The sequence below is a fragment of the Melanotaenia boesemani genome, chromosome 9, assembly GCF_017639745.1.
Source record: "Melanotaenia boesemani isolate fMelBoe1 chromosome 9, fMelBoe1.pri, whole genome shotgun sequence".
Lineage (NCBI taxonomy): Eukaryota > Metazoa > Chordata > Actinopteri > Atheriniformes > Melanotaeniidae > Melanotaenia > Melanotaenia boesemani.
In genome coordinates, this window is record NC_055690.1 from 5,445,417 (window position 1) to 5,471,114 (window position 25,698).

Genomic DNA, 25,698 nt, shown 5'->3' on the forward strand with positions numbered 1-25,698 from the left:
AGATTCAGTCAAACCGAACTTTAGTCAATCTGTGATGCCGACATGAAGCCACACCAAAGACAATGATTATCTTTAAACTTTTTATTTTGTTAAAAAAATACATCACTCAACTTCAGTCTGTTCTACGTGGACATAATTTAAGATTTCTACCCTAAAGACAAATCAGATTGTCTTCAGCCTCTTGAAGGAGACGTCAAACCTTTACAGGTGCAGATTCAGTTTACAGCAAATTCAATTTTCTGTACAACAAACAGAAGTGAATGTAATTAGGACTTAATTTGCTAAATTTCTAATATTGGTTTTAAAAAGAAGTAGGATTGTGTATATAATTTACTCCACCTCTTCTCCCAGGATGTAAACAGTGTTTTCTTTACTCTTGTTCCTCCTACAGTCAACGATCATCTCTTTTGTTTGTATTCAAGAGATCGTTACTGCACCATCTCACAAAATGACCGACCAGTCCTCTGTACTCAGCTTCTTGTCCATCACTGATACACCCCCCACCTCCACACCTGCAGAGTCCGAGTATTTCTGTAGATTACAGAGCTCAGAGTTGTGCTGGAAGTCTGAGGTGTACAGTGAGAAATGGTGAGAGTACAGTCCCTTGTAGTGCTCTAGTGTCGCTGACCACCATATAATAGACCGGCTGAATTGTATTATAAGCACTTGAGAAACCAAAGAACATGATCCTCCAAGTGCTGCCTGATTGATCCAGATGAGAGTGGGCTCTCTGAAGCAGGTAGATGTCTTCAACCCCAAGCCTATTACCATAACGATATATGAACTACCATGTAATATTTACAGTATAATACATCATACAATATATGAAACACCTCATAGCAATCGCTTTTTCAAGTTTTCTATCAATATTGCATTGATGTCGTTTTGCGCGCCTTTGCCCGTGACATACAGAAAGTGTCTAAAACATGCCTGAATGTCAATTCACGTTACAGAAAATACCACACAAAGCTGCTTACAACAGCAACCTTTATATTCTAAACCTTTACTTGTAAAAACATGATGTTATAAAACTATAAAAGATAAAAAGGGTGGAGTGCTTTGGATTGATTCTTTGATGATTATTTGGGAGCTACTGATTAAAAAGCAGCAGTCCTTTCAGCTGGTCCACAGCTAAAAAATCCAAATGCAACCCATGAGATAGCTCCTCTGCAGTCCAATTAAAACTGTACCAGACCCTTTAGGTGTTTTCAACCTTATCATGTATCAACACTTCAGCTACAATGAAAAACCTTTGCAACATGTCTACAGTTTCTTTTGGTCCACTCTTGTTTCCGCTACCTCCAAACTGACATGTTGACCACCTCCAGGATCTTTCTGCTGTTGTTCTATGGATGCTCATCTGAGCTGGAGGAGCTCGGCAGGAGAACACATTCCTGCCTTCTGCCCCTTTTCCTCCTTCGCTTTGCAATTCGCAACCTCCTGCGGATCACGTCTGAAAGACAAGCATGCAAACAAAAGTCTAATCAAGCTCAAACTACTTAAAATCAGTCACATGAGGGCCCAGGTCAAGCAAAAACCTCAGCGTGATAACACACCCCCCACCCACCTGCGACGCTGTCGTAGTCCTGCCGTGGGTCGTGCCAGTACAGACTGGGCATGGTCCTCCAGTGGCGGTACAGGCGAGTGTGCAGAACTGACAGTGTGAGGAGAACCAGCAGGAAGCCCAGTGCTGCTGCTGCCCACACTGCCTCGTCTGACCTAGGAGTCCTCGGCAAGCCTCTATTCACAGCGGTGGCGTGGGCCTCCGCTCCCGAGACCTTGGTGCAGTCGCAGCGTTCTCCTGCTTTGCAGCTGTCGCAGTCCTGGCTGTTGGTGTGGCTGTGCTCGGCTGGCTGGGGGTTTTCTTGCGGTTGAGACTCCGGCTGAGATTTAAAAGAGGAATCAAACCCGGTGTTTTCACCTTTGTGGTGAGTGTGTGTGGTGCTGTGCCTTTGTTTGTGCTCCACCTCTCTTTCTTCCACGTCGACTACCTCTTCACTCTGCATCTTGCTGTGTTTAGCAGAGTCCACATCTTTTTGTTTGACAGCATTTGTACTTTCATCTTTTGAAGCAGCAGTTTCAGGCCTGGCAGAACTGTTTTGTTTGCTGTTCACACCATCTGCAAACACATCTGTCTCTGCAGAGGTGACTGATTGTCTGACATCTGTTTCTTTATCACTGGGCTGAAGGGCTTCTGCCTGCACCACCAGCTTGTTTTTCTCAAACTTAGAGGCCCTGAGTCCTACTGAATCAGCACTGAGTGTACTTTTAGAGACGTTGGAGACCAAATTAATCATGGTCCAGGATGATAGGTTCTGATCTTGTTTCTGGATCTTTGACTGAAGAGCTTGCCGTGGAAAAGGATGATCTGAGAAAGCCCTTTTCTCTGGAACTGAATCCACTTCAAGTGAGCTACTGTGATTGTGGGAGGTGGTTTTGTTCATCTGATTGGTTGAAAAATTCAAGATATTTGATGTGTTGTGTCTTTTGTTGTTTTTGTCTTCTGTTTCTCTAATGGCTGCCCTTTTTTCCCTGTTTTTACTTCCTTTTTTTATGTGTGTCAGGTGTTTCCTCTTCATGTGGAGCGCTGACTCTCCGGTTCCTCTCAGCAGGGATAAGATGGTCTCCTCACAGCATTGCCTCAGAGACTTCTAAGGATTTCCAAACACAGTTACTTATCTTCAAGATTTATAAAACTCATTTTGCCTCGTTTTATTTGCCTGTTTGCAACAAACAACATGTAAATCATCAAAATCAGAACAATCGAGAATAAAGCCTCTGAACCTTCTTCACTGTAGAGCGCTCGAGCCGGTCCAGACCTTCTGACCTGATCAACAGGAGGTTGTACTTCATGGTCTGATCCTCATCATAAGAATCAGTTCTTGTGGTCCGTGTGGTCTGCAGCCAATCACAGATGTCAGAGGAGGCCACAGTGCCCATCTCTAAAGTTCGACCCCAGGATGCCAACGCTACAGGCTGAGCAGAGTGACCACAGAGTCAGAGCCTTTTAACTCAGCATTTTTTAAATAACTAATCACAGAGGTAGAATTAAATCATGCAATAAAAATTGCAGCTAACAACACAAACATGATCAGTGGGAATATGTTTACAAGCAGCAAGTTCAAAAAGAACTGTGTTTTTTTTTTTTTTACCATGTGTCTGCTGAGTTGTGGGTGCGACGTACTGACGTAGCCAGGCAGACAGGAGCGAGCCAATCCAGACAGGAGATGGCGCTCACGGAGTGGTGCACAAGGATGGTGCAGCAACACAACAGCTCCGTGCTGGAAATCACAGGTAACCATTATTCTCCTCATCCTCTCCAACTGTCCCTTGTGTTCATCAAATGGTACAAAAGAACTAAAACCAATAGTTCGTATAGTTCGTTCCTCATCCAGTAATAAGATTTCTATCTGTTTCTAACTAACAAACACTGGGTATGTGACATTACCTCTTTCTGCTCTCATGTTTTATAGTGTAGTTGTGAAAGTAACTTGTTGGAATTTAGTTTGCCTTTTTTTTTTTGACTTTGGCAACACTCAAATCAACTGGATGGCTTTGGCTCAGGACGGTGAGAGGGTTTACTTTTCCTCATCTCAACAATTAAAGCTCGTCTAAACTCTGGCTTTCTCTGACAATCATCTGTATGACACCAGTATGACCTCTTGTACTTGTTGTCTTTATAGGATTTACTGGACATAAAAATCTTTACTAAAATTGCAACAGTTTCAGTCATCTATCTATATCTGCCATCTAGTCAATCTACTTGTGCAGTGATATTAATATGTTAATTCATGCCATCTTCAAATAACTTATTCATATATTTGCTTTCCTTCCTGACTTTTGGCTGGGGCAATAATGTTGCATTCAGGTTCAGGTCAGGTTCAGGTTTCTTTGAAGAGTTCATGTTCCAGGCATGTTGCAATATACTGTGCCAGCTTTGTTGATAATCACAGTACAGAATCATTATCATGTTAACCATACACACAATAGCATCGTGTAATCTCACCTGCTAAAAATCAAAACATAACTGAAATGATTTCTGACCATTCTTGTATGATTCTTCCACTTTCCAGTTACTGTATTTGAAATGGTAAATGGAAAAAAGAGGGTTAAATTAGTCTGCTAGCTTTTTAAAAAATAAAAACACTAAGAAATCACATGTACATAAGTATTCACAGCCTTTGCCATGAAGTTCAAAAGTGAGCTCAGGTGCATCCTGTTTTAACCGATCATGCTTGAGATGTTCCTACAACTTTATTGAAGTCCACCTGTGGTGAATTCAGTTGACTGGACATGATTTGGAAAGGCACACACCTGTCTATAGAGAAGGTCCCACACTTAACAGTGCATGGTAGATCACAAATCAGGCATGAAGTCAAAGGAATTGTCTGTAGACCTCCGAGACAGGATTGTCTTGAGGCACAAATCTGGGGACGGTTACAGGAAAAAAATCTGCTGCCTTGAAGGTCCCCATGAGCACAGTGGCCTCCATCATCAGTAAATAGAAGACGTTCGGAACCATCAGGACTCTGGCTAGAGCTGGCCGGCTGCCTAAACTGAGTGATCGGGGGAGAAAGGCCTTAGTCAGGGAGATGACCAATAACCCAATGGTCACTCTGTCAGAACTACATCATTCCTCTGTGGAGAGAGGACAACCATCTCTGCAGCAATCCACCAATCAGGCCTGTATGGTAGAGTGGCCAGACAGGAGCCATTCCTTAGTAAAAAGCACATGGCAGCCCACCTGGAGTTTGCCAAAATGCACTTTGAAGACTCTCAGACCATGAGAAACAAAGTTCTCTGGTCTGATGAGACAAAGATTGAACTCTTTGGCGTGAATGCCAGGCATCATGTTTGGAGGAAACCAGGCACCACTCATCACCAGGCCAATACCATCCCTACAGTGAAGCATGGTGGTTGCAGTATCATAATGTGGGGATGTTTTTCAGCAGCAGGAACTGGGAGACTAGTCAGGATAGAGGGAAAGATGAATGCAGCAATGACATCCTGGATGAAAACCTGCTACAGAGCGCTCCTGATCTCAGACTGGGGTGATGGCTCATCTTTCAGCAGGACAACGACCCTAAGCACACAGCCAAGATATCAAAGGAGAGGCTTCAGGACAACTCTGTGAATGTCCTCAGTGGGCCAGCCAGAGCCAAAACTTGAATCTGACTGAACATCTCTGGAGAGATCTGAAAATGGCTGTGCACCAACGCTTCCCATCCAACCTGATGGAGCTTGAGAAGTGGTGCAAAGAGGAATTTCATTCTGGAATAAGGCCGTAACAACAAAATGTGGAAAAAGTGAAGCACTGTGAATACTTTCTGGATGAACTGTATTGTGTTTTTGGTTTTGCTACTGTGAATAACTTTGGCCACAACGATTGTTTAGTGAAAATGAGACATGGGGAAAGCCTTTCTTTGTTCATCTTGTAAACATGACTCACCTCATTAATGTTAATTTGTTGAAGTCTGTTAAGTCAGATAACAAAAAGGCAGCCAGGGTGTGTTGAACCACAACTTAGATGATGCGTTCTTCTTCCTGTCAGCTGGACTTGGATGTAAAAATCCCTCTACTGTTTATTAATTCCCTGATATCCAAGGGAAGCCGTGTTCAGTGGCAACCAAGCTTAAAGTATTACTCAAGCTTTAACCCATATTAAACAAAACAATGTTTCAGCTCCAGTTTGACTACAAGAACTGCCACCATGACAAATAATATGCGACAGAAGAGAGAGAGAAGCATGATTAAAGGATGTTTGGACTTACATGCAGGTTATTCAGCCACCGCTGAGGAGGACAATACAAGTACTCTCCACTTTCTGCCTTTACTGGTCTGAACGCTCCACTTTAAAACAAACAAAAATACAGTGACAATTTTTGATATGTGAGATAGTGCTTAAAAATCTAAAAAAAAAAAAAAAAATTCTACTTAACCCACTGTAACACTGTGTGCTATTTCTTTATATACTGCTGGAAAAACAGAAAACAAGATTTATCCTATTTCTTAATTTCTTTTATGAATCACTTTTAAACTGTGCAGGCTGCCAGCAACAAAACGGCTAAAACGGAATTTTAAATAGAAAAAAAAACACTTGTTCGTTCTTTTAGTCAGGTGCTTTTTTTTACCTAAATGATATAAAGGTCAGTGTTGTGTAGTCCAACAAAGATGAAAAATAAGAATATCCTCTGAACATGGTCAGCTTAAGGACTAAGTTGAAATTTAGTGGAAAAAAAACAGCTAATGTGTAAAAAAAAAAGAGTTTAAAGACCTTTAGAAAGCCTTGAGAACTAAAATTCAAGGTGATTTTAAAAGATTAGTACAGTATAACAAGCCAAACATAAAAAACCTGGGTGTTAAAATGGATTCTGATTTTAAGCATGACAGTCAAGTAAAGGCAAGCGTATTTCGCTAAAGGCAGCTAGCCAAAGTGAAGCTAATTAATCCAAAGCAGCATTTTAAGCCCGTTATTCATGGCTTTATAAACACTTGACTGGACTACTGTAATGGATTGTATTTGTATTTTGGAGTTAGTGGGTCTTTCATTCCGCCTTCAAATGGTGCAAAATGCTGCTGTGCGTCTTTTAACTGGCACACAGAAACATGAACACATTTCTACGGTTTTAGCGTCGCTCCACTGGCTGCCTGTTTAATTTAGAGTCCAGTTTAAAATAATTTTAAAATAATTTAACCATCTGCCTCTGCATATCAGACAGGCCTCTTCCTTGCATAATTTTACATCTCTTATTAAAACTCACTTTTTCCTCGACTTTTTTATACGGTCAGGATTTTGCTTCTGTATTTTAACAAAATTTGATTTATTGTTTTGATTGATTTTATTATTTGTGCTTTTAGTGTTCTGTGCAGCACTTTGGTCTTCTGTAGTTGTTTTTAAAGTGCTTTATAAATAAAATTGGATTGGAAGATTATGGGAAAGTCTGACTGAAAGCAAAACAAAAGTAATGAGTGGTGGCTGAAGACGTGTGCACCAAATGTGTGCATCATATATCTCACTACTTACCTGTTGGGAATGCTGTAATTATAGGAGATAGGCTCATCCATACATATCTGCCTGACTGGCTAAAATAAAAAAAAAGAAAAGAAAGAGAAAGAATAATAAACACAAGTTAAATCCAGACCACTTGCTAATTTTACCCTCATTTTGTTCTACTTAACAAGAACAGTGTTTCATGAAACTACAGACTGCACCTGCTACAACTAAGGTAAAGCTTTTAGATAAACTTCATGCATTATATTCTAGTTTGTGAGCTTTAAATTTGGATGCACCCTTGTTATCCTGCTTTACTCTGGTTTTAAGGTATGGCCTAGTAACCTTTATGTTTAGAGGGTGAAAGGTTGGGTAAAATCCAATAAAGATAGTATAGTAAAAAGGTTTACTCACCTCAGGATCATACACAGTGTCAATACTTGGAAGTTTCTGTAGACAGGAATTAGGAGAACATTAAATCACTGACAGAACAGCCTGGACAACATAGAGCATGACCTATAAAGAGTTTATTGTCTGGAAGCAGTTTTAGGACTGATTTACGTTGTGAATAGTGCCAGATCTACAGAGTTTTATCACAATGACTTCCTTATGATTGTTTGGCTTCCTGGCATAGTGCGCATTGAACACACCCTAATCAGCTGAGCTAGTGACTGGAGATAACATATAACATAGATGATAATGAGCTCTGAACTGTGCATGTTTACCTGAGTAGACTCTGGCCAGGTAGGTACTGCACAGTCCCAATTAACAGCATCTGCAGGCAAATCTCGGTCTAAAGACATCTATCACACACACAAGCATATGCAGACTTAATATGGCGCATATTTGTTTTAAAATAGTGACACACGCACATCGCTAGCCGTACCTTTCCATTATCACATTGTGGTCCAGGAGACTCGGATGCAACGCACCGTGTCAAACCGACACACAACGCAGCCAGCACGGTCAGTGCCAGCGGCGGGGACGACGCCTGGCTACGCATGATGAGCCAGGCGACATATCCAGTCACATTCAAATGAGGAAAAATCCGCATTTAGCTGGTGGTCACAGCTACCTTTTGGTCATCTGTCGATACAGCCCCTGACAGAGAACTGACTCTTTGTTATATTCCAAACTTAGCATGTCCTAAACAAAGTAGCTACCATAACAGTAGGCAAACGTGAGACGTGTAAAAGTGGGTTAAAGATAACCAGTCCTCCCACAGCGTCGATACTCTGTTTATTCTCCACGGTTAATTAGGTGGTTGTCTAAGTAATCAAATCAACTAACAACAACGAAAGGAAAGGTATTAAGAATAAAGTCACTTGAGAAGCAAAGTAGACATTCTCATAACTACTTTGCACGACAGGAGAACGGAGGTAAGAGAGCGTCATTATAACTTCCGTCTTACGTACGCATTTAAAAATAAAGCGTTTGGATTTCAAATAATTATTTTTTCATCTACAGTATTTCTGTCCAAAGAATCTGTTAAGTATTATATTTGATATTTTATTGCAATGTGCAAAGTACCATTTAAACAAACAAGCAAATAAATAAATGAAATTACTGAAGCGATAAAAAGCACTTCCGGTAGCTGTAATGAAAAAAGAAAAGAAAGCGACCCTGTATGTCACTCTGTTGGGGGAAAAAGTTTAGTTGTTCTGAAATAACGTGAAGAAACAAATGAATATATTAAAAATAATATACATTTCTTTCGTTTTTCTGTATTAAGATAATTCTGCAAAAGACAATTAAAAGAAAAAATAATATAATTGCCATCAAACTATTCCGTTAACTGCTAAGAAAATAAAACATGCTGCTGTGTTTTAGAAAATGTACTCTTGTAGTTTCTTTTTTTTTTCTTTTTTTTTTTTTTTTTGTATTTTCCTGAGCAATTAGGAGACCGTCTCTAAGATATTTAAATGGTAAATGTATTTAAGTTATGTCATAGATTTCTTTTTTTCTTCTTCTTTTTGTGTGGCTATTCTCTGCAAGAGACACAACAACATTGTATTTTCAGTGGCAGGTAGCACTAAAAACCGTGTGCTTAGTGAAACAAGTAAAGGAGAAGCAAAGTAAAACGTCCATCCATCAATCCATTTTCTACCATTCATCTGTCAGGTCATGGGGCAGCTGACTAAGCAGGGACACTCAGACTTCCCTCTTCCTGGTGACATTAGTCAACTCGTACAGGGGGATCCCGAGGTGTTCCCAGGTCAGCCAAGAGATGTAGTCCCTCCAGTGTGTCCTGGGTCTTTCCTGGGATCTCTTCCCAATGGGACGTGTCTGAATCACCTTACCAGGGAGGTGTCCAGGAGGCATCTTGACAAGAAACCCAAGCCACCTCATCTGGCTCCTCTTGATGTGGAGCAGCAGCAACTCTACTTTGAGCCCCTCCTGGATCACCAAGCTTCTTACCCTATCTCTGAGGGAGAGTCCTGCCACCCTGTGGAGAAATCTCATTTCAGCTGCTTGCATTCGCAATCTCGTTTTTTCAGTCACTATACCCACAGCGTGTGACTATAGGTGAGGGAGTGCAGATCGACCGGTAAATCGAGAGCTTTGCCTTTGGACTTCGAAGTGGGTAGACCACGGCGGACATTCTGTAGCCTACGTAGTCTGCACAAGCGTACAGATCCTGAATTGGGACCAACTGGGATGATGTGGCAACCTCCGGCGGTAAAATGAGAAGCCTATGCAGAAGTACAACACATTGCAGTTCACCCCTCATCCACTAGGAGCTGGCTCCAAAACAGAGCAAATCCCCATACACTCCCATGTTAAAAAGACCAACTTCACAGCAGAAATAAACATGTTTAAAGCCTGGTACAAAAACATTTCAGGATTAATAGCTCAAGTTTACCTTCATGACAAATGTGAGCGGAGTGAATTTTTTTATAACTCATCTGTTTAGATATTATTTAATCTTGAAATTTGGCATAATTACGGGTGTGTCCTTTTGATTGACAGGTATCCAAAATCTGCGCCAAGAAGGGAGAATGTAGCACAACCACGGTTTTTAGCCAGCTAACAGCGCGCCTTGGCTTTAGCCTACCTACCTCTGTTAGTTGGTTAGCTACCGTTAGCTCCAGGTTAGCTCGGTTAGCTCTTAGCTACAGGCATCTCGGAGTTTGATGGTTGTCAATCATCCACCCCCACCTTCACAGTTTCCCTCTCAGCTTCACCCACGCTTTGCCCATTTTTGGGTTTTCCGGGAATGACTACACACGTGACGCTGCCAAGATGGCGATGATAGGAACCGCCCAATGAGCTTAAATTTTACATTTTTATTCAAAGAAGTATATTTACATTACATTACATTACGGAAACAAATACAATAATAACAATACAACACAACTTATAACTCATCATCACAAAACATTCTTGTTTTCCACAGCTTTTGAATTGGTGCAAAATTTTAAGGGCTTTATGTACATGTTGACATAACATAGGAAAATTGTCATACTTGGTTTTAGCTTAGCAAATTTACTACAATGTATTTGAAATTAGCAAGTAGAATGAGTCTGTTAGGCCTCTCAGGTACTGTTCTTAAATGGTTTTATTCCTATTTCACAGATCGGCAGTTTTATGTAACTATGGATACATGCTTCTCACAGATCCATAAAATCCAATGTGGGGTTCCCCAAGGATCAATTCTAGGCCCCCTTCTTTATAATTTGGACATGTTGCCTCTTGGGAAAGTCATCAGGAGACACAGCACTGATTTTCACAGCTATGCTGATGACATGCAGCTTTACATCGCTGTGTCTCCTGGAGCCATTTAACATCCTTTTAAACTGTATTTTAGATATTAACTCATGGATGGCAGAGAACTCCTTTTAGCTCAATCAGGACAAAACTGAAGTTTTAATTATCGGTCCTGAAGAAAAGAAAGAGATAATTTTGTCAAAATTACAAAACTTTAAACATTCTCAGTGTTTGAGAAATCTGGGTGTCCTTTTCGACTCTGAGCTGGATTTCATTCCACACATTAGAAATGTCTCAAAGACAGGATTTTATCATCTAAAACACATCGCCAGAGTCTGCCCATTTCTCTCTGTTGCCAGCACTGAGGTGCTGATGCATGCTTTTATTTCTAGTAGATTAGATTACTGTAATGCTCTCTGGTCTTCCCAAAAAGTCTCTCTCTAACCTGCAATTACTCCAGAGCTCAGCAGCACGTGTTCTGACGAGGACCAGAGGGCGGGAACAAATCACACAGGTTTTAAAATCGCTGTATTTCAGGGTTGATTTTAAGGTTCTTTTAGTAGTTTATAAATGTCTTAATGATCTTGGGACTTCTTATTTATCAGATCTGCTTTTAAATTGTGAACCCTGAGGTACCAGAGGACACTGAGGTCTTCTGGTACTGGCCTTTTAGTTTTTCCCAAAGTCAGAACAAAGACTTATGGCGAGGCCTCTTTCCACCACTATAGGCCTCAACTGTGGAACAGCCTATCAGAAAACCTCAAGGCTGCAGAGACTGTTCATGTTTTTTAAAAAAGACTCAAGACCTTTCTTGTTATTCTAGCTTATAGATGCATTTTATTTGCTATTGTTAAGAATAATGCTTATTTAATCATATATTCTTATATTTTTACTACCTATTTACACAGCTTTCTCTTTTATTGTTTATTTATTTATTTATTTTTGATCCAAGTAGTTTTTATAAACGCTTTTACTTTATTTTATCTCATTTTATGTCTTTTTTCCATCTTATTTTATTTTATATTTTTCCTGAACTCCTTTATCTGCATTTTTATCTTGCCACTCTTATCAGTTCTTATTGTTTTTAGGTTTATATATTCTTGTTTTTACTGTTTAACTCCAGTGTTTTCCTCCTGGGGAACTTTTACACCAGTAGCTTTATCTGTCCTGTCTGGGGGCTGTTGCCATGGTGACTGCCCTTGTCTGGGTGGTTGGGGGTCCTGCACTGCAGCCCTGTGGCTGTGGTGTGGATCCCAGCCTGCCCTGGTCTGGGTGGTTCCTGTGGAGGCACCCTCTGTGGTCATGGGTGCTCTGGCTTCCAGTGTGACTGGATCCCCTAAGATATCGCTTCCTCACAGCAGCGTCAAGCCAGATGTTTGCATTTTATTACTACTTTTATACTTATTTTAGGTTCAGAGACAGTTATTACGATGGGAGTTCATCCTTGTACAAAATAGGGTATGGGTGGGTGGGGCGAGTGTGCATGAAGCTTGGATTGTATGTATGTGAGTTTGTGCCCGACTGCGTGTGAGTACAATTATGAGGTGCGCCTTTTGTTTTGTTATAATTTTAAATCTTGTATTGAATATGCATGATTTGTTTTTATTGTGTACAGCAGTTTGTGTTGCCATGTGCATGAAAGGTGCTATATAAATAAAATTTGATTTGATTTGAAATCTTATTTTGCAAAGAAGGTGATCATTAAAGCAGCCAAATAGAACATATTCAAGCTTCATCTTAACATGATACTCCAGTTTTCTGTTGAGGTACAAATAACATCATTCTAAAAGATTTGACAATGAGAGCAATCGCAAAAAATTTGACATATAGTTTCATCTGCTTGCTGACAGAAAGAGTATACATGCTCCACATTGTGTCAAGCCCGGCTCGTGAGGGCTTGACAAGAAGGAAGCGAGACAACAAAGGATGCCAATTAAAGTATAATTTATTTAAAGAAAGTGACCAAATTAAATAAACAGAGATTTACAGTGTATCCTATGTGTATAATCTGTAGCATCAGTAGTGTATGGGAGTGTTGGTTGTGGGAAGGCGTTGTGTGTGAAAGCTAAAGTGGACAAACTAATGAGTGCACAAACAAAGGAAACGGAGCGCTGCAGGCGTGCAGCCTGGCGCAAGCCGAGAGCCAAAAGCCAGTGCGCAAGGGGGCCGAGCAGGTGTGAACGGCCTGCTATTTAATCCCAAGCGGGCCACGCCCCTGCCAGGTAGCGCGAGAGGACTGGAGCAGCAGACTGGCCACCTGAGAAGAGGAGGACAGAGGCGGAGAGAGGAGGAGGCAGAGCAGGAGACAGGGCTGGAAGAAAAAGTTAAAGCCCCCAGAGACTGACAAAATACAGCCTGCTCTGGGGTTGTCACAATTGTTATTAAATCTTGCTAGAAAAACATTAACTGGTTAACACCTGTGGAGAATTTTCAGAGACACTTCTCACACTTTGTTGGTAATAAAAAATAGTCTGGGTAATGACCAGATCTTCTTCCAGTCTATATCAGGATTCTTATTATTCCAAACCAAAACAGATGCAGTCTTACAGCTCAGATCTCTTTGAAGTAATTCTCTTAAATATTTGTTAGGTTTTTTTTTTTTTAAAGAAAGGGCTTAGAGTTCCCAATAAATAGTTCTAGAAGAGCATTAGGTGGAGCCGTTCTAGGTGCAGATGAGACAAGATGTTTACTGCCTGAGGGAATAGCATCAATAAGAATGGCATATTCTCTGGGAGTAACAGAAAAATTAATTTTTTCTAGAAATTCACAATATGTAAAGTAAGTGACCATCTCTGTTAATTAATTCACTGATGAGCAATATGCCACTTTCCACCCATGTTTTTAAATATAATGACTTGTGCTTAAAACAGATGTCCTGATCATTCCAAATGTAATAAGAATGGGGTATAAAGTTGTGCTTGTACACTAGGGACCAGGAAAGAAGCATTTGCCTATGAAACTTGGACAATTTAATGGGTATTTTATTTATGCTGTATTTGCACCTTAAAAAAAGATCAAGACCTCATAAGGCTTCAAAAATATGATGGGGGATAAATGTCCATAATAAGCTTGGATTTAGCAAATACCTTTTAACCCATTTTATTTTAAAGGAGGAATGCAATGTGTAAAAAATCTAAAGCGTTAAAACCACCAGAATTTAGTTTATTAATCATTACAGTCTTGCGGATTTGATGGACATTTCTTTTCCAAATGAAATTAAATAGGGTTTTTTCTACAGTAGAGCACACATCTTTGGGGACATCTAATGCAGAGCTGGCTCCCAGGTATTTAACTTTAGATTTTAAAGGGATACCTGCAATTTCTATTTCACTGCACAGTTTTATGGAAAACCATTCACATTTGGATATGTTGAGTTTAAGACCAGAAGCTTTGGAAAAATCATTAAGAATTTTGATAGCAATATTCACTTGGGTTTTATCATGTAGAAAAAGGGTGGTGTCATCTGCTAGCTGGCTTAGAGTAATAACCCTCCCGTAACAGAAATGCCTGTACGCTCACTATTTTTAATGCAGGTGGCCAGAATTTGCATTGGTAGTAAGAAGAGATATGGAGAAACTTGACACCCTGAACATATCCCTCTTTTCAAATCAAACCTTTTGGTAGTTTCATGTGGTAGCTTGATTGAGCTATTACCAGATGCATGAAGAGTTTTTATAGATTTCATGAACTTTTCCCCAAACTCAAACATATAGCAAGAATTTTGTAGTCATTGTTTAACAGGGTAACGGGATGGCAATTATCCAACAACATCTTTATGCGGTTTTGGAATTAAAGTAATTAAACCCTGGTATAGGGAGGGGGCAATCGTCCAGTTTCAAAACCAAAAAAAAAGAACTTTTATAGAAAGGGAGCTAATTCCTCTGAGAAATGTTTATGAAATTCAGAGGACAGGCCATCGGTACTAGGAGATTTATTTGATTTGAGTTTGTTTATGACTCGTTTCACTTCTTCCGCAGTTATTGAATCATCACACATGGATTTGTCTTCTTCACTAATAACAGTAACGTTACTAAAAGCACCAAAGAAGTGATGTGGATCATTTAGTGATAGTGTAGAATCACATACAGAGTTAAAATAATTTTCACAAATTGTAACGATTTTTTGGGGGGATTATCGATTATCTTTCCATCCATACATAGTTTGTTTATACTATTCCTTATTTGTCTTTGTTTTTCTAATTTGAAGAAGTAACTGGAATTCTGTTCACCCTTTTGGTCTGTACACCAGACCGCATCAACCTGTTGGAATCAGACAAAACAGGATAGGCTCCAAGTCGAAGATACGAGCTGTGCCTTTCAGTGAATCTCTTGTTGTCAATAAAGACTCACGCGCCTTCATGATCTGTGGCCACAGTCGTTTCCACAGCTCCTGATCTTCCGGAGTAAGGTCTCCTTTAAAACCATTCTTCCTCTGCTTCAGATACGTCGAGTTTTTGGAGAGTTTCCAGACAATGTCTCGGAAATGCCTCAATGAAACCTGCAGAATAACATTGCGAGGGTGCATTTGGTTTACAGCTTTCCTGCCAAGCCTGTGGACTGAGTTGATCACATCCAGAAACTTGTCTTTGTGCTGAGGAGCCACGTTCTGACATATTTCTATTACTCTCACATCTTCTCCCTCTGTCTCTGGAAGCCCTCGCAACTGCATGTTCCATCTACATTTGTGTCATGAAAGCTCCTGAACTTTGTTCTCCAAATTCAATATCTTCTTTTCTGCCTTACTAACTATCTCACCAATGACTTTCAACACACCGTTAATGTCTTGAACCTCTGCCACCAAAAAGTTAATAGACACTCAGTTCATCGATCGGCCTATCGATTGTACACCCTAGCTCCTCGATAGCCAACTTTAGCACCGCCACGATGTTGTCTGCCATCTCTTTCTCAGTTTTTTCTTTCTTTGCACATGTAGGTTTTCTCGATGAAACAACAGGAGTCGGAACATTTTTACTTTTTGAAAGCAAGTTGTTTGACATTACAGCATTCTATAAAAGCCGGCGAAGATGCTATACTTTGTTAAAAGTTTGAGGAAAGTTGAAAATAGCGTCTACTCGTCAGCCGCTATCTTGGTCGTCCCCAATAAGCTACAGTTCAGCTCTTCAGAAACCTACAGATGACGGAGGCTCCGTCAATCTTTTATATACAGTCTATGATTGGGACAAACTGAAAGGTTCATTTTTGTCGGGACAAATAATGTGAAATTGACCCTGCCCTGGCACGGAAGAAGGTTCTCGTTAAGTATGAAATCACCAGTCATTGCACATAAACACACAGACAGCTCTGCACAGCCCTCAAGATAAACACATCCAGTTTGTCACATGTAAATAAGAGCTTCCTGCTGCCAAAACTGTTAAAGTAACCTATAAAATTAACCCCTGGATGACTGTCGGTGCATCAAAAAGACCTGAAAATCCTAAAAGAAAATCTATTCATTAATAATAATTATTAAAAAAAGCTTATACTTTTATTTCTTCTTATTTGTTCTTTCAGATTGGGCTTTACTTTGAAACAGATGTAGGGTAGTGTGTTTGACTATGATCCAACTCACACCCACTTCATTTCCCCACCCAAAAGCTCCACACAAATACACCTTGTCATGCAAGCGGGTTTGTCAGAGGAGACCTGGCCCTTCTGCACAGAGGACTAGTCTGGACTTAAATGGAGTTCACCCTCTCCAAAGGTTTGCAGTCTTTGCAATTTTCTTTTTGGCATTATGCTTGTTTTCTTTTGGTTATAATTTGATAAAAGCATGCTTAATATAATTCCGACTGGGATCAAATATGTTTTTTCTGTCCATCATAAGGAATGTGGTTCTTTCATGGACTGGTAAATCTAATAAATAATTTACAGATTTATTACATAGCCCAAAAGACAACAATTAACATACAAGAAAAATTAAATAATCTTAGTACTTTGTGTTTGATTTGCATTCCTTTCTGTTTTAACCTGGCTTTCCAAATCAGGAAGTGCTTAAACAATGAGGCGCAACCACACAATGCTCTTATTTGGTTTTATGCAAACACCATAAGAAAAAGGAGTTTTTATAAAAACTGGTCCTCCATATAGGAATAAGGAACACTATGGAATATAGTTCTAAAAACTAGCTGCTAATTAGATTTTTTTTTGGCTATAAATTTAAAATTGGCATTCTTATATATGGTTTATGTAGAGTAAGCATCTCTAATGTTGTCACCCTGAACTCAAAAGCTCCTGATGGAGCGGACCCTGCAGCAGCAGTCCCACCCGGAGGTTTGCAGCCTCGTTCTGTGACAGAACCTGCAGATCCAGAAAAGAAGGATGAACACAAGGGTCAGCCTAGATGCCCTACAGGACCTGGAGGAGGACTGGTGAGTAGGAGTGACATTCAGAAAACACACCCCCACCTTCTGAGTGGAAATTTTTGTCTTTATTTTCAATGCTTCACAATTTCACCCCTCATATACAAAATAATACAAAAAAAAAAAAAGCTGGTTCATCATTATTTGTTACTAATGCAGTTAATGCTTCTAATGGTAACATGTGACAAATGGTTTGTGTCGCTTTCAGCAGGAAATGCATTCATTCGATAGCTCTCCAGACAGCGACAGTGATGATGAGGATATCGGCAATAAAAACAAGAAGAAGAAGCTGAAGAAAAAGAAGAAAAAGAAAGTAAGTGTTACAAAAATCTCAGTAAGGTGCTACTGGTGAAAGAGGGACAGGTATGTTTACAATCTTTGCATTGCAAACAGCGCTTTGGAACCTGCTGTTTCTAAACGCATTATAAATAAAGTTGGCTTGGTTTGGTTAATGGAGTTTTTTACATATTATTCTTATCAACGGTCACTTTTCCAGTATGAACTCATAGCATAGATGTGTATGAGATTCTTTGTGTGTTGCTAAGCATTTGAGGAGCTCCACCCTTCTTCAGGCAGCTACACCACCTCATCTCAGGTCATATGAGAAAGCTTCACTCTGCTGTGTTCAGTGACTCATTTAAATTTTCATTTATTACATTATTCACGAGACTTGAATATTGTTTGGCTGTTCAAGTTCGATACAAAGTTAAGCAATGACCTCCTCACCTCTTTCTCAACAGGACTCCAGTTCATCTTCATCATCATCATCATCTTCCTCCTCTTCTTCCTCTTCCTCCAGTTGCTCCTCTGACAGTGAGAGTGATAGTGAGGTATGTTTCATACTGGCATGAGCTAAAAAAAAAAAAAAAGAAAAAAAGTTTTTTAATTGCTGTTGACACTTTTAACAAATTAAACTTTCTGATGCTCATTTAATGAATATCAACAGACGTGGTGATGTACCATAATAACACCAGAAAGCATTTAGATTTTTCTGTCAATATCAAATAAAAAAAAAAAAGATATATTTTCTCCTCTGTGATCAACTTACAGCAGCTAGTGTTGCTTATCTCACTGTACAGTCACCATACATGCTCAGTTAAGCTGTAGCTACAGCTTACTGCATACAAGCAGGGATTGATTTGTTGACCAGAATATGTCCACTACTGAACATGGCAATATACTCCCTTACTGCTTGTTAGTTTTGGGCACCTAACAAACATTTTAGTGGGTGGCAAAGTGTGGTGCAATGAGATGCAAGAAAGCCCTGGATTATTGTATAATTTGTACATAGTAAATGCTGCTAATGGTTGTTGCTCCACAGTTAAACCCAGAAAACTGGGGTGCCTAGGCCAGTTACACATACAGTTACCAGTTACCTTACCAGCACCCCCGACCTCGAAACTATGCATTAAAGTATTTTAAATAAACAGTGGACATGACTGCAGTGACAAACTATTTATTAACAAGTTTTTTTGGTTTGTGTTTTGTTAAATCAAACATACACACACACACACACACACACACAGTGTTATCAGATTTCTATCAGTGAACACATTGCTGCTACAGTCCTTTGTAATTGGCTTGTAGTCATGGCATCACTGCTTGCACTGATTGTGAAAATTTTTAGGTTTAACAAGGTGATGTGTATCACTGTCAGATATCATTTTTATTTGTGTAAAGCTAGAATATCTTTAATATCATTCTAATCATGTTGACCATGGGGAAATATTTTACCTATTCTATCTAAAAAATGAAAAAAATGGCCACAATCACAAGTTCACATCAGTTCAAAGGGGAGTAATAAATTATAATGGGAATAGGTGAGGATAATGTTTAAGGCAAACAATAATCTTTCAGAAGACGTTTAGTGTGTTATGGCTGTAAAACTGATTTTAGGACCATGAAATCTGCTCTTTTAATACATCCTTATAACAAATTAGGATGTAAGCTCATCAGTTGTAAGCAGGGCTGATTTATTAAAGGTTTTAGCTTTTAAATTACTCTAAACAAAAGAGCAGAGAGGTATGGTAGTCTACTCTTTTTTATAGTTTCGTAATATCTACAGCCAACCAGCTTCAGTCATGTTGTAACACTAAAGGGGGAAACTCAGGAAAAACTAGCAAATCAGCAGTCATATGATTTGAAGAGAAAATACCAAAACAAAGATCAAAGATAACCTTCAGTTTCACCTTGTGCATGCAACAAATAATTTGTTGCCCCTGGTTCACTTTGGATGGGGGCTCATATGTCTTAAACCTGATAGCAGTGGAGGAATGTGCTACAGCTCATTAAGTTTATCAGTTTCCACCACGGTTAATTTATTAATCATTTCAGCTTTTAAAATAACTTTATTAAGAGCAGAGAGGTATTGTATGTCCTGTTTTTCAGTTTTGCAACATTTACAGCCAAACAGCTTCACTCATGTAGTAACATGATGTCTTTAGTTTCTGTGTGACTGGAAAATCAAGAAACTGAACTGGAAACAGAACAATTAAAAAAGAAATGTGCACGGAGCACAAGAATGTATTTCACCTTGGGCAATAGGTGGAGGCTCACATGGGTTAAACCTGGCAGCAGTTGAGGAGTGTGAGACAGGAGAGGAACACACCCAGTGACAATCTCTGAAACACTCTTTACTCATTCAGCCAACCAGGATTATAAAGTCATATATTTTACATGTTGCTTAATTTAGAATGAATCCAACATAATATTCCAGTGCTTCTATTTGTGTGCATGATTATATGCAGCCTGTAAATATGCAGTAAGCTGTGCAGTCTGTGCACAACGTGCTAGTTTTAGATATGTAGCAACGTAGGTAGGAAAATACTCATCAATAACTAAAAGGTAGCACTCTTTTTTTTTTACTTTATTGGTAGTTTTCATTTATATCTGCCAAGAATGTATCTAGTTGATTGTATTTGAATTTATATAACACATAAGTTCAATCACAGATGACCTGACTCTGAAGTGGAGAGAAAAGGCCCAAAACATTTGTCAACCTCTGCAGCTGTTGATTGTAAATGAGGGAAGAAAGATGGTGGAAGAAGATGTTGTTTTGGGACTCATTTAATGGCTCAGCATCAGCTCATTCATAACTGGTCTTGTGTGCAATATAAACTCAATAACAGAATTATTTGTTTCTATGTTTGTTTGTAGAATCACTCAAACTGTTTTGGACAGATTTGCAGCTATGAAAGAATTTATATTCAAATTTTATTTGTAGGATGACAAGAAAAAGAAGAAGAAGAAGGAAAAGGATAAAGGAAAAGCATATATCTGGGACAGTGTTGTATCTCAGACAGGTAAGTGTACAATATCTGACACCATCTCAGACCATATCTGTAAATAAGTGTAATTATTCTATCTACATATATAACTGCTTCTTGTCACTTGTTTTGAGGGTATTTAAAGTGCGTTGTGTATGTGTATTGCAAATCTGTTTTATTTATATTTACATAGTTATTGTTTATGATTCATTTGAATTGCTATGTTTACCTTCTTCCAGTTCTTAGCTGCTTATTCGTATAAATTGATATCTGCTGCATTTTCATAAAATTCCATTAAAATGTGTAACTGCTTTGTTTTCCCTATCTGTTAAAAAATAAAAGGTTATTTTCAGGAGTTCAATTTTATCTTATAACAATTTTTTTCTAACTTCTCCAAAGATGCAAAATGACTTAAATGCAGCCTGAAGTCAGTTTTATTTGTCCTTCTTAAATATGTACAGACGCTTATTTTATAGCCGTCCAGCCTTTAGCTTGAATATCACTTCTATCTTAAACTGTCTTATGCACGTTAATGATTCCTTTCACTTATTCTTCTGTCCAGAAGAAACCAGTTTTTGTACTAACCTTACACTGAGGTAAAATGAAAACCGGCCACATGCTTTCTGATGTTTAAAGAGCTCATAATCTTTTTTTTTTGTAAGTATAGTCAACAGAACTGCATTAAACAACATTAAAAACACCCAAATTGTGTAAAATATCATTTAAATTCTATTCCAGAAGGTTCTGTCAACTGACAAATCAGGTTTGTTTGTGTTACAAATAATTTTGTTGGATGTTTTTAGGTCCTGATGGCCAACTGGACCCTGTGGCTCTAGAAGAGCTGAGGATGAGCTCGGTGAGAGACGCCTCGATTAACCACCAGCTTTAAACATCATGTTTCTCCAAAAGTTTATTAAATTCTGTATCTTTCATTCCTATTTATTCTTTCAGGGTTTCAGCTCATCAGATGAGGAGGATGACAAGAAGAAAGAGAAGAAGAAAAAAAAGAAGGACAAGAAGAAGAAGAAGAAGAAGAAGAAAGTAAGTCTAATCTTGACGTTTTTGAACAGATTACAGGAAAAATAAGCTGCAACAAATCACTAACTAGTTCATTTATACAAAGAATTAACTTTATTACAAAATGTTTTCTTCATCTGTCCCAGGATTCCTCTTCCTCATCTGACAGTTCATCCTCTGATAGTGATGATGACAAGAAAAAGAAAAAGAAGAAGAAAAAGAAAAAGAAGAAGAAGAAGAAGAAGAAGGTATGATTTGGAAGTCTTTACTTGGATTACTTTCTGTTTTAATTATGTGTCAAAACTACTGGTTTTACTAACTTTTTTTATCTGTATAGGACTCCAGCTCGTCCTCATCATCATCATCTTCTGACAGTGATGATGACAAGAAGAAGAAGAAGAAGAAGAAGAAGAAAGATAAGAAGAAAAAGAAAGACAAGAAAAAGGTAGAATAAGATGGCTGTTTTGTCACATCTTGACTGTAGCCACCACCATTTTTTTTCCAAGCCTGACACACGTCACCAGTATGACTAAATTAATGCATGATTTGTTGTTCTTTTGCAACAAAACGTTTAAGGCCTGCAGGTTTTGTGGAATCAGTCATTGTGTTGATGATCGGCAGGCTTAATGCTTTGAAGATTTTTGGCCTGAATTCAGGGATGTTTTTCACGTAGATATTTTTTTTCCTTCAAATTGATGCAGGATTCCAGCTCCTCGTCTTCATCCTCTGACAGTGAGAAAGATAAGAAGAAAAAGGCAAAGAAGAAGAAGAAAAAGAAGAAGAAGAAGAAGGATACCAAAAAGGTGAGGCATTTCTTTTTGTAATAAAAAAAAGAAGTGAAAAAAGAAATTAAGTAACTGAATTCCTCAGCAGTGCATGCAGCCCATGAGAAAATAAGTTCTTCTGTGCTGTAGGCCTGAAAGACAGTGGGATCTGTTCGCTCTTATCAGTGTAAGAGAAAACATCTAAATGAAGCATAAATGAACTCAGCAGTTTCATCCTTACAAATTCCAAACAACCTCAGGGACATCAGATTAGATCCTGAAGGCGTTAAATCAAAGACTTAGGAAAATATCCAGAATTTTATTGTTATACATGCATCCAACCTGCAACCGATTAGAACACTGTGCAGGAAAAAAGCTACACCTAACATAAACGAGAGCTGCTGCTCTGCCAACTAAAGGCAGAAAAGTTGCCCAACGTCTGTGTTTGCGATAAGAGGCCATCTGAGCAAACATAGGAAAATTGCTTCAAAGCTGTGTTTTCCTCACTGCTGGCTTTCATTTCAGTTTAATTAAGATTTCATAAATACTCTGAGCTTGATTGTATTGTTTATTTCACAGGATGAGGAGCAGAAGAAGCCTGGTAGCGCCGCTGCTCTTTCAGCTGCAGGTACAAAAAGCCTAATAATCTGAATAAATCATTACAATATAAACATTAGTGTGCAGTTAATCTTGCTCACGATGCTTACACAGTGTTCTCTTATCTTCTTCTGCAGGGGGTGAGATTGAAGGACCAAGTGCTGACGGAGATGAAAAGAAAGATGGCGATGATGACAAGGTGAAACATGTTCCACCTGTTCTACCTGACAAGATTCTTATCAGCAGCATCCAAACTGACCTGATTAAAGGAGGGATAAATGTTGTGGTGTGCTTAAATTTTAGTTTTCACATATTTTTAATGAAAACTCACTTAAGTACTTACTTAAAGTAAATTAAACAAAAGGTATAAATTCATTTCATACAAGTTCATTAATGAGGACTGTTTTGAACATCTTTGCATGACTTTAGAAACCTACTTCCCTGTAACTCCTGTATCATAACATGTCATGACTTCCTCATTTCTCTCTCATTGACACACCTTTTCACACCCCTTGCTTGGTCATGACAGCGCTGCTTGCACAGATTGTCTGTGAACATTTTTAAGTTTGACAAGCTGACATGCATTACTTTTTAAGATTTAAATTTTATTTTTATGTAAAGGTAGGATGTATTTAAGAGACTCTCATTAAATCTGGGGACATATTTCTACTATTTTAGATAAAAATCAAATCCATGGCTACAAGTTCACAAAAGTTCACATCAGTTTAAAGGAGATTAATTAACTATAATGTGACTTGGTGAGGATATTGTTTAAGACAAACAGTGATCTTTCAGAAGACATTTAGAGTGTCATGGCTGTAAAACTGAATTCAGGACTATAAAATTTGTTCTTTTATTACTATTTTTTAAAACGTGTATTTAAGCTCATTAGTTTCCACCACAGTTAATTTATTAATCATTTCAGCTTTTAAAATAACTTTAAACACAATAGCAGAGAGGTATTTTATGTCCTTTTTTTGTTAGTTTGGCAACATTTACAACCAAACAGCTTCACTCATGTAGTAACACGATGTCTTTATTTTCTGTGTGTGTGAAACAAAACAATGGAAAAAGAAATGTGCACATAGCACAAGAATGTATTTCACCCTTGGCAGTAAGTGGAGGCTCATATGTGAGAGGAGAGAGGAACCCACCCAGTGACAATCTAAAACATGCTTTACTTACTTAGCCAGTCAGGATTATAAAGTCATATATTTTACATGTTGCTTTATTTAGAATGAATCCAACCCAGATGTCACATGACAAAAGCTTCTATTTATACTAAAAATGCACAAACACAGGAAATCATCTTTCTTTTTTTGTCTTACAGGCCAAAAAGCTTAAAGCAGCAGATAAGAGTAAACTCTCCTCGACATTCACTGGTATGCATGCTACTCTTAAACCAATTTAACAGCAGTTAGAAGTTAAAAGAAATACCCGTGATTTGGTTGTAATGACGTTTATATCTTGCAGGAGGAGATGAGGCATGCCCTGATGGGATTGAGGAAGGTCACCTGAGTGATGATGAGTGTGAAGGAGAAGAGAAGAACAAAAAGATGAAGAAGAAGAAAAGTGTAATCTTACATGATTATGATGCACAATAATATATATATATATATATATATATATATATATATATATATATATATATATATATATATATATATATATATATATATATTTGTTTTGTTTTGTTTTTTTTGTGAAGAGGATGGAATTAAAAACACTTGCTTGTCCACATCTGAAAATGTTGATTTTTCTGCTGATTTGATCCGACAGGATTCCTCCAGCTCCTCCTCCTCCTCTTCATCTGACAGCTCCTCTTCAGACAGTGAAGATGAGAAGAAGAAAAAGAAACCAAAGAAGAAGAAAGATAAAGTAAGACTAATTTTTAAAAACATTTTAGACTCAAGTTATTTTGCTGTATATAATTTTTGTTCTCTGACTTCTTTTTTAGGATTCAAGCTTTTCTTCGTCTTCATCCTCCTCTGATAGTGAAGACGAAAAAAAGAAGAAGAAGAAGAAGAAAAAGAAGAAGAAGAAGAAGAAGAAAAAGAAGAAGAAGGCAATGAAGAAGAAGGATAAGGTTTGTGTCCTGGCTGATTTTTTTATGTGCTAGTTTTTGATTTCTGGAGAGGGTCTGCTTCATTTTTGCTGGGTTCCTTTTGCAGGATTCGAGCTCCTCCTCATCTTCTGATAGTGAAGATGATAAGGAAGAGAAGAAGAAGAAGAAGAAGAAGAAGAAGGCAAAGAAGAAGAAGGAAAAGGTTAGTGTCCTGACTCATTTTCTTTAATGTTTCGGTTTATTTATTTTTTTTTATCTCTGGAGAGGTTCTGCTTCATTTTTGCTGGGTTTCTTTTGCAGGATTCAAGCTCCTCCTCATCTTCTGATAGTGAAGATGATAAGAAGAAGAAGAAGAAGAAGAAGAAGAAGAAAAAGACAAAGAAGAAGAAAGATAAGGTTGGTGTCCTGGCTAATTTTTTTAATGTTCCAGTTTTTGATTTCTGGAGAGGGTCTGCTTCATTTTTGCTGGGTTTCTTTTGCAGGATTCAAGCTCCTCCTCATCCTCTGATAGTGAAGATGATAAGAAAAAGGAGAAGAAGAAGAAAAAGAAGAAGAAGAAGAAGAAGAAGAAGGCAAAAAAGAAGAAGGATAAGGTTTGTCTGTTTTATCTCTGACATGAGCTTGTTTAATAATGCGTTATTAAACTCTTTTTTAAAAACTTTCTTCAGGATTCAAGTTCCTCCTCTTCTTCTGATAGTGAGGATGAAAAGAAAAAGAAGAAGAAAAAGAAGAAGGATAAGGTTTGACATTACCCTGAAAAATTTATCTTTTTTTCTGTTTTAAAGTGCACTGACATAAATCTTTTTGTCTTCCCTTAACAGGATTCAAGTTCATCTTCATCCTCCTCTTCTGATAGTGAGGATGACAAGAAGAAGAAAAAGAAGGTAAAAAATAACCATTTGTAAAATGTGATCATGTAACAACAGTCTGGT

General features: G+C 38.4%; 2 protein-coding genes across 4 annotated transcripts; one reads left to right on the plus strand and one right to left on the minus strand.

The window, feature by feature from the left end:
- Positions 1–72: 72 nt before the first annotated feature.
- Positions 73–8,365, minus strand: tp53i13 (tumor protein p53 inducible protein 13). Of its 2 annotated transcripts, XM_041993940.1 has the most exons (10): positions 7,878–8,365; positions 7,717–7,794; positions 7,406–7,441; positions 7,025–7,083; positions 5,772–5,850; positions 3,153–3,281; positions 2,785–2,976; positions 2,376–2,651; positions 1,568–2,126; positions 73–1,453 (listed from the first exon to the last, which is right to left on the minus strand). In XM_041993940.1, the coding sequence occupies exons 1-10, from the start codon at positions 8,043–8,045 to the stop codon at positions 1,347–1,349; spliced, it is 1,683 nt and encodes a 560-aa protein (XP_041849874.1). In that variant the 5' UTR covers positions 8,046–8,365; the 3' UTR covers positions 73–1,346. The 2 variants fall into 2 exon arrangements, with proteins under 2 accessions (XP_041849874.1, XP_041849873.1); XM_041993939.1 differs by having other exon boundaries at positions 1,568–2,651.
- Positions 8,366–16,298: 7,933 nt separating this feature from the next.
- LOC121645463 (uncharacterized G-patch domain protein DDB_G0278987) lies at positions 16,299–25,650 on the plus strand. 2 transcript variants are annotated; one of them, XM_041993941.1, is made up of 17 exons: positions 16,299–16,399; positions 16,927–17,066; positions 17,266–17,370; positions 17,798–17,887; positions 20,281–20,359; positions 21,127–21,179; positions 21,275–21,364; positions 21,487–21,588; positions 21,678–21,785; positions 22,042–22,143; positions 22,684–22,732; positions 22,839–22,900; positions 24,032–24,083; positions 24,175–24,275; positions 24,481–24,579; positions 24,659–24,787; positions 25,435–25,650. In XM_041993941.1, the coding sequence occupies exons 1-17, from the start codon at positions 16,378–16,380 to the stop codon at positions 25,510–25,512; spliced, it is 1,461 nt and encodes a 486-aa protein (XP_041849875.1). In that variant the 5' UTR covers positions 16,299–16,377; the 3' UTR covers positions 25,513–25,650. The 2 variants fall into 2 exon arrangements, with proteins under 2 accessions (XP_041849875.1, XP_041849876.1); XM_041993942.1 differs by having other exon boundaries at positions 17,269–17,370.
- Positions 25,651–25,698: the final 48 nt, after the last annotated feature.